We start from the raw sequence: 14971 nt of genomic DNA on the forward strand, positions 1-14971 counted from the left end.
AAAGGAAGGATTCTGAGAGGCAGAGATGAGAACAGAGAGCATCCCAGTGTGGGGGAACAACTGAGAGAAGATGTTCAGTGTCTGTCATTTGTCCACCTGGGCTAAAACAAGGAGTGCCCAGGAGTCAGGAGTAAAGAAAGAGTGCTGATTAAAGGAATACTCTAAGCCTTGGGCTCTATCAGGTTTATTCAAAATGCCAGACAAAAGCTTAGAAATGTCCCTTCCCTTTAAGATGGAGCCAAAGGCTACATAATACTCCAGTGTTCCAACATCCCTGGGATCTCATCAAATGGAGACATTCCCTCCCTCCAGGGGTACCGAGTTGTAGCCCCTCCCAGCCTAGCCATTGGGCATGACTCTAGTTAGTTAATGTTCGCTTCCCACCTGACTTCTTAAGAAAAGTTGGCCACTGTCTCCATAAATTCATTTTCCTACAAAAGCAAGTCAGCTCTGAAATTCAGACTTCCTCAGTCATCCCTCCCTGACTGGAGAAGGAGGAGGGTGCACATCTGGGATGCTGGCCCAGGTCCTCTATTTAGGGAGGGGGCCCAGAACAGATACCTCATTTTCCACCTGAATCTAGGATTTCATCACACCTTTCTTCACCCCCCCCCCTTTTCAACTTCTTGTTATGTCATAATTCCTCATTAGATTGTGGACTCCTTGAGGGCAAGGATTGTCATATCTTTCTTTGTATCTAAGCACTGGGTGCTTATTAAATATTTATTGACTGCCTGCCTGCCCATCCTACATGACTCTTGTTCATGTTCTCCCATAAATTCACTGTAGGGGCTGCACCCAAGGTGCTGCACGACATTCTTTCTCTCGATGTTGTGAGGAAATCCATGGAGCCCACTGCGTTCTCATCTCTGGCTCTCATTAGATTAATAGTCCACATTCTTTTAATTGTATATTTCTTTGAAGATGCTCTTTATTCTGATATTCATTCATTATTACTTGTCTGTGACATATCCAATTCTTTCTACTTCCTCTGGGAGTTTTGCCATTGACCCCTGGGTTACTTGTTTTGAATTTTCCAGATACTCTTATATTCCAGGACTACAGCCTAGAATGAAACAAATGACAGGATTTTTGGAAGCTAATCCATTGAACTTGGGATGAACCGGAATCCATTAGCAACATGAAGGTTCAGTGCTGGATTTGGAGTCAGGGGATTGGGTTCAGATCCCTGTTATCATATTACCACTGTGACCATCAACAAGCCATTTACTGAACCTCTACAAAATGACCTTAGAGTTCCCTTTTAGTGCTAGGTCTGTGATCTCATGATCTCCTTTGGGCCTCATGTTCCCCATCTTTGAAGTGAAGTGGTTGGATCTGAAGCCTAGGTCTGTAATTCCCAGAGGGGTGAAATGATGCTTCTTATCTGTACAAAGGTAGAAAGACACAAACTCCCTATACCTTAGTCTCCTCATCTGGACTAGATGCTTTCTGAGGTCCCTTCCAACTTTCAATCTATGACCCTCCATCTTGAATTCAGAAGAGACTTGTGCCTACCTCATTTTTTTAGCTTTATGATCACGATTTAACCTCTTTGGGTCTCAGTTTCTTCATCTGTAAAATGGTGTTGATAATATTTGTAGTGCCTAGTTTCTCATAGTTATTGTGAAGATCAGATAAAATGAGACATGTAGAGTGATTTATAAAACTTAAAGACCATTAAAAAAGCATGTCCTATCATCATGAAGCCCTTCAAGAGAATGGAAGTTTAAACCATAGTCAACGATGACAAATGACGTCCTGATTCCCAGGTCTAACAAATTTTGCCCATCCATCTTTTCAGAACAATCACAGTCAATTAAAACTCCTTCATCTGAGTAGAATAGTTTAATGGTAAATTGCTGAAAGAAAGTGTTTTCATGGAAAAGACTACTGGATAAGATCAGCTCTACCAGACAGGATGAAGCAAATCAACAGGCACAAAGCACACACCAACAAAGGAACGTGTCTGAAGAGGGAGAAGAGAAACACACTGGGTTTCATCTCAGCTGCTCAATTAATCTATACATGCTTGATAATGGAATATTTCCATCTACCGCTTGACTTGGGCGGTATGAATTTAGGCGATAGTCCCACCATCCTCTGCTCTGGTCAGAGCCAATCTGAAGGTATTATATTCATTTCTGATCATCCCATCTAGGATGGACCTTGGCAAACTACATCATGCCCACAGATGAAGTCAGGATCTGAGATACAAGCACCTCCCCCCCCCCCCCCTTGCTCCTGGACCCTCCAGATTGCTCCTTGCTTGCTGCATTGCCAACCTGGAGAAAGCTCCACCTAGAGACCTTACTCTCCTGAATGGTGACTCTCTCCCAGGGATCATCATTTTAGGAAGGACCTGAGCCACGATACCACCTTCATCTTGCCTAGTCTCTCTCTAGACTCTTCTTCCATTTCCTCACCTTTCACATCAACATGGGCACATCTCCTTCCCCATCCCTTGGTCTCCAGATTCTCTTTATAGGGTCTATTTTCCCATTTTCTCTTCTGAAGGTAGAGATCATCTTGTTTGCTTTTAGCACTATCCCTGGCATTTAGCCCAGTGCCTGGAACATAAGAAGACTTAACAAATAGTCTATCTACCTACAGCCTATTTCTTTCTATCTGCATATATATCTTGTCATCCATCTATCTACCCATCCATTCATCCATCCATTTATTTATACATCCATCTATCTAGCCAACGATCTGCCTATTCTTTCACAAAAGATTGGTTGGAAAGTCAGAATTCTTTAGCCAGGGGAAGAATTGGGGGAGGGAAAGAGGCTCATAACTATGTTCAAATATTTGAATTTCTGTAACGTGGAAGAAAGATTAGATTTTCTCGGCTCATCTCAAGAGAATAGAACCAGGAGTAGGGGGTGTATATAAGTATGTATGTGTGCATGTATGTGTGTATGTGTGTTTATGTGTGTGTGTGTATCCATATATGTGTACATACATGTGTGTTAAATTTGGCTTTCAGTGTTATTGTTATCTCCATTTTACAGATTAGCAAACTGAAATCTACAAAGGTCAAGTGACTTACCTAGGGTCCTACTACTAATACATGTCTGAAGAAGGGCTCAGACTCAGGTCTTTTTGATGTGATAGCCAACACTATATCCACTGTACTACCTTGCTTCCTGATTGAAGCTTAACATCAGGAAAAAAACCCAACAAAACCAACAAACACAAAATACAAGAGTCATCAATGCAGAGAGCTGTGCTGTCTGGCACAGCTACCTTGGGAGGTAGTGGATGCCCTCTCACTAGCTATTTGTTGGGTATATTGTAACAGGGATTCTTCATCAGATATAGGTTGGACATGTCCCCAGAAGTCCTTCAAATCTCTCTAAGATTCTCTGAAACTTTACTCTGAATGGCCAGCAGCCTTATGGAATTCCTTGTCTTTTTGATGACTACGACAACTGGACATATATGGAATTATACAGCCAGTACATTCTGTGGTGCAGTTGAATCCAGATTCTTAAAGCCAAAGGAACAACTTTTTGTGGTCCTTCTACACCTTGAAGTTTGGGGAAATCACTCTTTTTCTCAGATGAGGACAATCTATATTCTCTGCACATTATAGAACAAAAAAACTTGGGAGAGGATATATAACAGGGCTAATTGTTTTAAAGATGTCACAGCAGTCCACACACACAACATTTGTAGAGAAGCATTTTTTATAATATAAAAGAACTAGAAACAAAAAAAATCCATCAACCTGGAAATGACCAAATAGTGATGGAATATGACTACTGTAAGAAAAGATGAATAGGAAGACCACGGAGAACCATGAGAAGACTTATATGAACTGATATAAAGTAAAGTGAGCAGAACTATGGAAAACAGAACACACAATGATGACAACAATGTCCATGAAAAGTACAATGACCAAACAATAGAAACTTATGCTGTGGTAATGTCTAAGTTTGCCCCAAAAATAGAGCTCAGAGAAGGTACCTCTCCCCACTTCTTTGAAGAGAACAGAGACTACTGTGCATACAGCATCAGACTTAATTAGGATTTAGTGTTTGGTTTTGCTGAACTTTTCCCCTTCCTTTCTTTGTTATTATAAGAGCTGATTCTCGGAGGAAAGGAGGGTAAAGCAATACAATGGGAAATGTGGTCATGTAAAAACAAAAGACATCAATAATAATTTATTTTGAAAAAAAGATGGCAGAAGATGTTCAATCCAAAACTCTTTTTAATTTATCAAAGAAGGTCAACTAGCCGATACTATTTACATATGGGAGAAATAGTACCCCTTTATCCCATCAGGATGCGACTGTCACCATTTTTAGGAGTCCTGTAAAGGCAAGATAAATGAAAAAGGTCAAGGCTAGCAGCTAAAATTGTCATTTTTCATCTCAGTTTCACACTGTCCAACTCCAGCATAGACTAATCAAAGGAGCCCCCTACAGTAACAATCACCCGTCTACATTTCACCCAAATTGCTTATTCACAGGGAAGAAGTGGTTTATTTATATTTCAGCACCAAATTGGGAAGATGACATCATTCATTTACAGTCCTTAGCCCATGACACATCTAATCTCTCACACCTCATTATGGGAGACACTTCAGGATGGCCCAGAGCATCTTGTTTAACTGGTGCATTCTTTTATGGGATAGAGTTCAAAGGTAGGGAACTTTAGGCTGTTCATGAGCAAAAGCAATAATCTCATAAAGCATCGGGAGCTTCCCCAAAGGATAACAGCATTGTGATGTTTACAATAACAGCGTTATTATTTGTTCATTTGTTCTCCATCATTCATTCTTTGGAGAGTTCTTTCGTCTCCGAGCCAAAATATATCTCATTCTTCCTCTCATGCTCTTCTCTCTGTGTGTCTGTTGCTAAAAGGACCAATTACAGACTGATTTCTTCAGCAGTTCAAAAATACAGGCTCCTGACAATCCTGGAATCATAGGTGTGAAAAATGAATTTCAGAAACTCATGTTCAAGGTAAGGTCAGAACGAGGGGAAGCAGATTTGTCCTTTGTTTGCCACGGCCAGCTCCAATGGGTCTGCACTTTCTCAGCAGACATAACTTGTCCACTGGGTCTTCTGACACTTCAAGTGGACAAGGGGTGGATGGAAATACCATCAACTGCCAAAAATCTTTTTATTTCATTTTTAATGTTTTCTCTGTTTTTATTGCTTTAATATTCACAAGGCAATTTTATCATTTTGTTTTGTTTTGTTTAACATCCACCCTGGGACCTTTCAAATATTGTACATGTTTTAAAGCGCTGAATGAGTAAATAGTGGGACATCCGTGGGTGGATAAGGCTGGAAAGGAAGGTGTTTGGGAAACTTGGCAGGATGTGGGGAATAAGTGGGAAGGAATATTTCCACCTGCTTAACGGGATGAATTCTTGGAGGCGTCATAAATGAGGAGAGTCAAGTACATGCACACACACCTGGTCAGGACCAGCGGGATCCCATGAGCCTGAAGTGCTCTCAGTTTGCTCTAAGCCAAGCCATTTCTACCTCTGGGCCTCAGTTTTCCCACAGTAACAACAGCAGATAGATGTTGGATGATTAGGGCTCTTGAGCCCTCAATCTAAATTCATTAGACTGTGGGATCCTGGAAGGCAGGGCTGGCTTTTGCCTTTCTTTGTATTGCTAGGGCTTGGTACAGTGATTGACCCATAGTAATGCTTATTGACTGGCTGACTCAGTTTCCTATAAGGTAAACCTTCTTGAGGATGAATGCTCTCCAGAAGTGAGATGGAGAGGGCTTCCAGCAAGAAGGTAGTGTGAGGGGTTCATTGTAGGAGAGCCCACTTTCTCAGTACCTTCCACAAAATTAGAGACAGCAGTGCCTCCAGATGACAACAATAGTAGCTGACTTTTGCACAGCACCTACTATGTGCTAGGTGCTGTACTAAATACTTTATAAATATAATCTCATTTCATCCACACAATCCCCTTGGGAGGTAGGTGCTAAGATTATGCCTCCTCCTTTTTTTACAGATGAGGAAAGACGACTTGGTCAGGTTCACAGAGCTAATAGGCACCTGAGGCTGAATTTATACTCAGGCCTACCCGATATCCGTTCTGATCCACTGTGTCACATAACATAACTGCCCAGAAGATGAGGATAAAGGAGGGATGTCCCTGGAGTCACAAGAGTAGGTAATCCCTCAGAAAAGGAAAATGAGTTCAGGAAATGAGTAGGCAGGAAAAAAAATCCTCTAAAATTCTGAACATTTTTTTTTATTAAGTAAACTTAAAGAAAAGACATTTAGAAATAAGGAAAAAAATAACATGAATAACTACCACAGAAATAAGATTATAAAGTTTATAACTTGCATGAAATTGAATGTCAAGCCAACCAACATTCATTAAGCACTTATGGTATACTAGGCACAGTAGTAAGCACTAAGGACAAGTAGGGGAAGGAGGAAGAAATGAAGACCTTATGCCGGGGCATGGTAGAGAAAGTAGAGAGAGTCAGATATACAGCCCAGAATGGAACTGGGACATGACTAGCCTGGGTCTCCACCTGGGGATTTGAGGAACCAGACAATAAGAGGGAGTCAGCAGGATTAGACAGTACTTGCCAAGTGTGGGGTCAAGGGGTGAAGAAGCTACTTCTGGGATGCTGGAGACAAAGACCAGGAGAGAGATGAGTATTGCCTGGAGAGAACATTTAGTAGGAGTTGGAGTTGGAGTAATAGCAGCAGCTGTAGTAGTAATTGTGATAAATAAGAAATGATTATATAATAATAGTCTCCATTAATAATAATGATTGTAATAATTATGATAATTATTATGATAATAATAACTTCTAAGGAAGAATAAATATAGCCAAAGTTAAAGTTTAGCATCAGAGGCAATGTAGTCTAGAGAATGGAGTTAACCTTGGAGTCAGTGAGAACTAGGTTCTCAATCTCAAGGCGTCTGAAACGTCCTGGCTGTTTGACTCTGCAGCTTCCTGGGGCCTTGGGCAGCACTCTAAGACACTAGGTTAAGGAAAAGATGCCACCTGTATTGGTAAAGAAAGTGTCCTCCTTGGGGAGTTCAGTATTTCAAAGAAATCTTGGATCTAATCCTTCCCTTGACCTTTGGAAAAGAGGCCTGTTGTCCCAAAAACAGGAACAAGAGAAAATTATAATGGAATTTAATGGCATAGAGATACTCCTAGAAAATATAAATCAAAGTCAAGATGTGGGAATAAGCACTAGGAAAGCAGGAACTGAAGAAGGAAGCTCCATTGGTCTTGAGGTCTTCATGACTCTAAGAGCCGAGAGAGAGGACAAAGGCCAGAGCCTGTTTCCTCCCCTGGAAAGTGGGGATGATATGAGCACCTCCCCCTCAGGGTTGTTGTGAGGATTAAATGAGACAAGAGGCAGAATACTTTGCAATCCTTAAAATCCTATGACAATATTAGCTGTTGTTATTATTTAATCAATTAACTTTCCTTTCTGAAAAAAAAATTAAGAAAATATCATCACTGTGTTTCGATAAATTGTATTAGGAAAGTTCTAAGAATGATTAATATTATAGGACAAATGAGGAGGCTGTGTGGGTTCAGACCCCACATCTAATACCTGCTGGCTGTGTGACCCTGGACAAGTCACTTTAATTCTCAGCATCCTAGCAACTATCTAAGGCAATGAGTAACAGAGTAGCTTCTGAGCTGTGCTGGACAAGTTCCTCACCAAGAATTCCCTACAATATCAGTCATAAAAGGAGCAGTAAATGGGGGCAGGAAACAGGGGCAGACAGAATCTAGGGCAGGTAGTAAGGAATATCAGATTGAATTTATCTAAACAATGGTCAAATTCCTAAACTGCACCAATAAGTAGATAATTGTATCAACATCTAAGAAGAGCCCTACCTATCCAGGAACACCCGTTGAAATCTCAAAGGCTGATTGATCCAAGACAAGATGGAGGAAAAATGGCCATGTTGCTATATTGAAAATCAAGGGAAATTTAGTGATATCCCAAGATGATCTGACCAGATAAAGGATAATATTTGAAGACAAATCATTCAATTCTCAAGAACTTGACCAAGAGTTCTCATAAGAGAAGGCAAGTCCCCTTCAGGTTTTTGATATCAACAGTTAAAAGAATCTTGACCTGTCTAATACCTTAATAGTCAAGTCATGGATGGATTTCAACAATGTTGAATACTGAAGGGATTTTTAAAATCCCTAAATGGAGATAGAAAGTTTGACTTGGAGTCACAAAGATCTGGGTTCCAATCCAGCCTCAGACATATCATAGCTCTACAACTCTAAGTCACTTTGTTTCTTTGTATTTTAGTTTCCTCATCTGCAAAATGAAGATAATAGCATCTTCCTCCCAAGGTTATGATGAGAACCAAGTGAAATTTGTATATATATAGCTTTGCCAACCTTACATTTTTATATACATGTTAGATATTATTATTGGTGTTAATTATTGTTACTCCGTGGGTCAAGCAAACAGCTGAATCTCAGTTATCCCAAGAAGCAGGGTAGGAGAATAGGTAGGGGATCTCAGAATGGCAGAAGTGGATGAAATGACATGGTACCTCACCACTAGAATTATTAGAAGGATATATCAAGGCAACAGTGGCCTGGGTTCCATTAATGAATTCCTCATGGTCTCTTTTGGGTAAAAACAAGTTAGCAACAAGGTTCCCTTACATGGTAATCAACAGTCCCCAATGGGCTTTGGGTTGGAGTGGGGTGTGTGAGTAAATGAAGAAATATAGAACATAACAGAAATATGTGTGTGTGTGTGTGTGTGTTTAATTAATAGGAAGAGGAACACGAATTAGAATAGACCATGGGATTTCATCGGTATGGAACTCTTGAATGAGAATACTCCCTCTCTTTATGGAGGGTGGCATCTCCTTTGCAATGCATAGTGTTAGAAAGTTGTCTAGAGAGCAGCAGTTGGTTAAGTGGCCTGCCCAGGGTCACATGGCCAGGAAGTATGAGAAGCAAAATTTGAGATCAGACCTTTCTGGCCCCAAAAGCTACTCTCTCCCCTCTCTGTTATGGCGTTTCTCAGTAATTTTTTTTTTTAAAAAAGCAAACAATGACAGTAACAACATTTTCTTTAAAATGTCATCTTTTGATTCATTTAGGTAAATTTAGGTAGATATCACCAGTCATGAACATATGCAGTAGAGAAGGAGAGGATGGTCATTCCAGAGTAACATAACTACATAGGAAAAAGGGAGTTGGGCTAGAAAAGAACTATTGAAAAAAATGGAGTTAGGTAATAGTAACAATTAGGAACTGCATGTGTGTGTGCATGTATGTGTGCATGTGTGTATGTGTGTACGTGTATATGTGTACATTGTGTATGTGTATATGCATGTGTGTGTGTGTAGAATGTCAGGCTGGGTGGTGTATGACTGTGGATGTATAAAAATGAGGAAAGCACCAGAGAAGGGGAGGAAATATTTTAAGAATTGCTAATTTAAAAAATCTAATATTCAAATCTTTGAAATCCATTAATGTATATAACATAGGAGTCATTCTCCAATAGGAAAAAAAAAATCCACAATCTCTGGTAATCAGAGAATTTCAAGTTAAAAGTCAGTCATAAGGTTATTAAACATTTCTTAAGCACCTACTGTGTACCAGGACTGGGCTAAGCACTAGGGATACCATAGAAATACCAAAGACAGTCTCTGCTTTCTAGGAGCTCATTGTCTTATGGGAAACTGCCAAGTTCATACCCTATTTCCATCAAATGGGGCAAAGAAAAGACTGAGTAATTCAGTGCTGGCATAGCTGTGCTAAAATGGACATGTTCATCCTGGCAGGGTGGTGCTGGGTGACTACTGGAGAAATCTATATAAATGACACTAAGATGGTTAAGGAACCATTCATATCCTGTGATTCCCTGGCACCATTCATGGGACCGTGTCTTCAGAAAATTTTGCCAGGAAGAAATAACTTATTTATACATGGAGTAGAGAAGGAGTAGAAAGGAAAAGACTCCCTAGGGAGTCTTCAAGGTAGGACTGTGTGGGACTCCTTGACTAGACTATTATTGAGGATATTTTTGTAAGGGTGGGATCTGGGCTAGAGCAGGGATTCTTAAGTCCCTTAGACAGCCTGGTGAAGCCTATGGGCTCCTTCTCAGAATAATTGTTTTAAATGCATAAACCAAAATGCAAAGGGTTACAAGGAATCTATTCTATTTAAATAAGTCATCTCACTATGATATAAGTCAAGTTTATAGACCCTGGGTTAAGCACCCCTACAAGAGATGATTTCTGTGGTCCCTTCACTCTGAACTTCCGTGATTTTCTGAAGATGAAGGAAGCAGTAATACTTCCCAGCTTCCTCCCATAAGTGTCGAGAGGACAAAAATGATATTGCAAGATCCTGGTTAGTGAGAATAATGAATCCTGTGAAGTGGTAACATTATTTGAATTCGCACTGAATATTTCCACTGGGCTGGAACCAATTACCATATTTTACTTAATTATAACTTCAAAGAGTTTGAATTCAAAGACATGCAACCACTTCACAGGATTCATTATTCGCACTAATAGGAACCTGGCTGTATTATATGGTAACAACTTTGATAGAATAGAGTCCCCTTTTTTTAACAGAGGCATCTATCTAGGTGGTGCAATTCATAAGGAACTGGGTCTAGCTGGAGTCAGGAAGACCTGACTTCAAATGTGACCTAGATTCTTACTTGTGTGACCCAGGGCAAGTCACTTCATCCTGTTTGCCTCAGTTCCTCATCTATAAAATGATCTGGAGAAGGAAATAGCAAACCACTCCAGTGTCTTCGTCAAACTTTGAGGTTTCCAAATGGGATCACAAAGAGTGGGATACGACTGAAAACAGCTGAACAATAACATAAGGATAAAGGTGTCCCTCTCAAACTGTTGACTCTGTAGCAACCAATAAGTTGGTCACATCTCCTTGTGCTATTGGGGGATCTTTAGACACTTCTGAAATTGATAGGTACTGTGATTCATTTAGGTAAATCCATTCTTAGCTGATTTCCTTTCCAATGTAATGAGATGAAGTTTAATTTCATAGCTGATCAAAGATTAAAAGTTGAAATTGAATGTTAAATAATTGTCCAATGTGACAAATGCTTTGAAAGAGAAATAACAGATAATAGGCCAACAAACTCCCTCCACTTGGGTTCATTCTTTTTCCCTTTAATAGATATATCTCCCTGATGTGGTTCTAGCATGATCACATCAGCTTAAAGTGATCAACACAGAACAAACTCTTTCTTGATTGTCTTTGAAAGATGGTCGAGTGACTTCATCTCCATTGGCGATTTTCCCCCCAAGCGTCATAGTGTTCTTACTGTCTCATTACTTCATCTTGTTTATGTGTGTAATTGTGTGCCTTGTTCTAGCATTATATCATCTCAGGTTCTAAAACTCGCTTATCTTGCTCATGGTTGATTGTGAAATGTGACCTTTGGGACTTGAGCACTGCCATGGGGCCATGTGAATGGATGGTATGTCCCAAGGAGAAGGGGAATTACAAATACAAATGTATCGCCTGGAATAGGCCCTCTTCCAATGTGTTGCAAAACTCTCATTGGACTGTTTTCTTGCCTTAATTTCAATTTGACTTAAAATCATAACTCGTGAATGGGGAACCAAAAAAGTACCATAGACATTTTTTGCTGTTGCCAAGACTGTTTCCATAGTCTTCCCACAGCTGATGGAATTCTTTTCCCCCTTTCTATTCCATACAGACCCAGAACAGAATGAAGTTGATGGCTGACAATTACGATGAAGACCATCACCATTACCATCATCATCACCACCATCACCATCACCGATCTCCTGGGAGGTCCCAGCATTCCAACCACAGACCCTCTCCAGACCAGGTCAGTTACATCATCTCTTACCTTGAGTATCCCTTTTACCCTTTAGATATTTCAAGATAAAATAAATACTCCTTGAGAAATAATAAACAGCACAAAGTGATATGTTCTTTGAACTGAAACTAATAGCTTTGGTATTTATTTCCATCACTCAGAGAATCTAAATGTTTTCCTTTCTCTTTCCTCTTTGGGTTTTTGTCTTTTGTTGTTTATATTATGCTTCCCTCCCCAAACCTTCTTCTCCTTTTTCAAATTCACTTCCCCCCATCCCTTTTGATTCCTAAGTATACCACTAATTTGATAGCTGAAAGGGAAAGGTCCTTCAGGATGTCCATTTCATTGAGTTTCCAGAGAAGGTAATTTTTAACAATGTCCAAGAAAATTCCTCAGCAATACAAATTAACTTTGATGTAAACCAATGGGACCTTAAAACAGTGATGCTTGGTTTTTAGCAGATAGTATCCAAGATTCCAGTTTATTTCTTCTGGACACTGTGGTCTTGATGTTCTAAGCAAAATGAACTTAAAGTAACATTGTAAAATAAAAGATCTATCAGTAAAAACTTTCTTTTAAAAATAAAAACCCTCTCATCGTGTTAAATGCTTTCCAAATTTGCCCACAGAATGGGGCTTGCTTATATTTTGTTTTTGTTTTGCAGTTAGCCATGTTAAAAGCAGAGTGTCACAAGGTCAAAAGAAATGCAAACCAACAAAATAACATGACTGATGTTAGCACCTTTCATTTCATTCTGATTCTCATGCATTGACAGTAGCCATAGTGTAGTAAGAAATACCATTGCCTTTGGACCCAGGAGATGTGGGTTCAAATTCTATTTACTAGCTTTGTGACTTTGGATAAGTCACTACTTACCCAAACCTCCATTTCCTCATTTGCAAAATGGAGGGTCTAAACAAGATTGACTTTAAGGGTCCTTCTAGCTACCTAATTCTTTAATTCCATGAAACAGGGTTGTATAGACAGTTTTTCAGTAGCCGTGAGGATAAACTGAGCTAATGTATATAAACAACTTTTGAAAATGTAATTTCATATTGATGACCATTATTATTAACCTGGTCCTATACCTGTCCCTTGAATGCTATTTTTTGGGGGGGGGAATTATATCTTTTATTAATTTCCATCCTACCATGGTTGGCAAATAGGTAATTAGTAGATGACTTAAACTACAATCCACAGGAGAGAGCTCAGACCATTTGATTTGTTACTTAAAAAGCAATCCCTGCTTCATTTCAGGAGTGATGGGCTCTTGCACTGCCCATGATCCCATTCCCAAGAAGCACGCCATTTCCCCCATTTGATTATCCTGAAACTTGACTAAATATAACTAAATCACTAGCACTCAATTAAAAGGAAATTCCTGTAGAACGGAAACTCTGAAGGCAAAAGATAATTTAAGTTTTTGTCTTTGCACCTTGCATATAGTTGGCATCTAATAAATGTTTGATGAGTTGAATTGAGTTAGAACTTCAAAGGTAAAGGAAGTAAAGAGCTGTGGCTCCCTCTCAAATTGAAAGAGGCTTCAGCCCATGGCATTCAGGCACTCTCCTGCGCCCCCCTCCTCCTCTCAACATAGAGGACAGCTCTGTTTTGGGAGATCCCAAGATATGCACCAGCAGTTCAAACAGAGTCACCCACACATTTGAAGTCTTTAATCATAAGTAGGAAAGATGCTCGCTTTTTGGGTATAGTTGTAAAAATTTTAAGTTGCATTTTCATGGTAAGATCTAATAAAAAAAAGCGGGGACATTTTAAAAAATTCATTGTTTTCCACAGCTGAGGGTTTTTGGGTTTGTGTGTGTGAATGCGCATCCTCCTCCATGTTCCTTGAAGCCCTCTTTCCTGAACACTGATAGCTTTCTCACTCACACCAAAGCTCTGATTTTTCTGTATTTCAGAACCTCTGCCCGCATCCCTTACTTCCCCCAAGTCTGGTCTGTGCCTCACCATAGCACAATTCATGACTGGGCTAAAATATAGAAAGCAAACACCATACAGCTGGGACCATTGCATTAAAGGGAGATTCTAGGACCATCAGCTCTACCTTCTGGAGGCCATGAAACTCATTAACCCAGAAGAGGGAGTCAGCATGGCCCATGGAAGCAGAGCCGTGCTGTCCTGTCACCTGCAGCTTATTGGCCTTTTGGAAAAGAGGTGGATACAGTGTTGACTTTCTACGTCTAGACTCACAGTCAAAGTATAGTGGGAAAAGGGCATGGGTCTGAGCCTGGCTCTGCTGTTTGTAGCCAGTGCAATCTTGGGCAAGACATCTCACTCTCTGAGCCTCCATTCATTCATCTCTAAAATGTGAGGGTCAGACTAGGTCTGACCTAGATGACATTCATCTCTAAGGTCCTAGAATGGAGTGGATTTTTCAGAGGTCATAAGCCAGCTTAGAAAATTTAGGATTGAGTCAATCTCCAATGACATTATCTTCTGGGGATTGCAGATTACCTGCAAAAGAAATTCAGAATCATGAGGAATCCATCACTTGTCTTGGAGAGAACAGCATCATAGAGTCAACAGAATGCTGAACTTGGATCCAGGAAGACCTATGTTCATATTTAGCTTCTGACATTGACCTGCAGGTTGACCATGGGCAAGTGTCTTAGCCTCTCAACCTCAGTTTACTTCTCTGTAAAATGAGGGGGTTGGACAAAGTTATCTTGAATGTCCCTTCCAGCTTGAATTCCATGAACTCTATCCACCGTATCATGGTGCCCCCTTTACTGCAACTAGGAAGCTAAATTACACCAGGGCAACTGCTCTTTTAAAGAGAAGACATGGTGTAGTAGACAAAATATGACATTTGGATTTTGATGTCCTGAGTTCAAATCCTCCTGCCTCTGACATTTACTAGGTGGTTAACTACAGGTAAGTTACTCAACATCTCTGGAGCCCAGGCAAGTCCCTTGCAAAATGAGGGGAAAGGAGATAGACTAGGTGACCACTAAAGTCTTTTAGCTCTAAATCTATATATTTAATTATCTCTATATGTCCTGGAAAGCAAGCTAATCTGCCAAACATTTATTAAGTTCCTAAGTAGGATCATAGCATGGGCACTGGATTTCAAAGGAACTGCTAAGCCAAGAATTGTTTTTTTCCCCTCCCCTCCCCTCC

At 40.1% G+C, this 14971-nt stretch overlaps 1 protein-coding gene across 1 annotated transcript in view; it reads left to right on the forward strand.

Moving 5' to 3' along the window:
- ERC2 (ELKS/RAB6-interacting/CAST family member 2) overlaps positions 1-14971 on the forward strand; it is a 1053591-nt gene that overhangs the window by 796059 nt on the left and 242561 nt on the right. The window contains exon 14 of the mRNA XM_069084575.1: positions 11705-11839. Within this exon, the coding sequence (XP_068940676.1) occupies positions 11705-11839 (135 nt within the window). The remainder of the gene's footprint in view (positions 1-11704; positions 11840-14971) is intronic.

The sequence above is a fragment of the Petaurus breviceps genome, unplaced genomic scaffold (assembly GCF_028583685.1).
Source record: "Petaurus breviceps papuanus isolate PSGF00001 unplaced genomic scaffold, PetGlider_PUasm1.0 174, whole genome shotgun sequence".
Taxonomy (NCBI): Eukaryota; Metazoa; Chordata; class Mammalia; order Diprotodontia; family Petauridae; genus Petaurus; species Petaurus breviceps.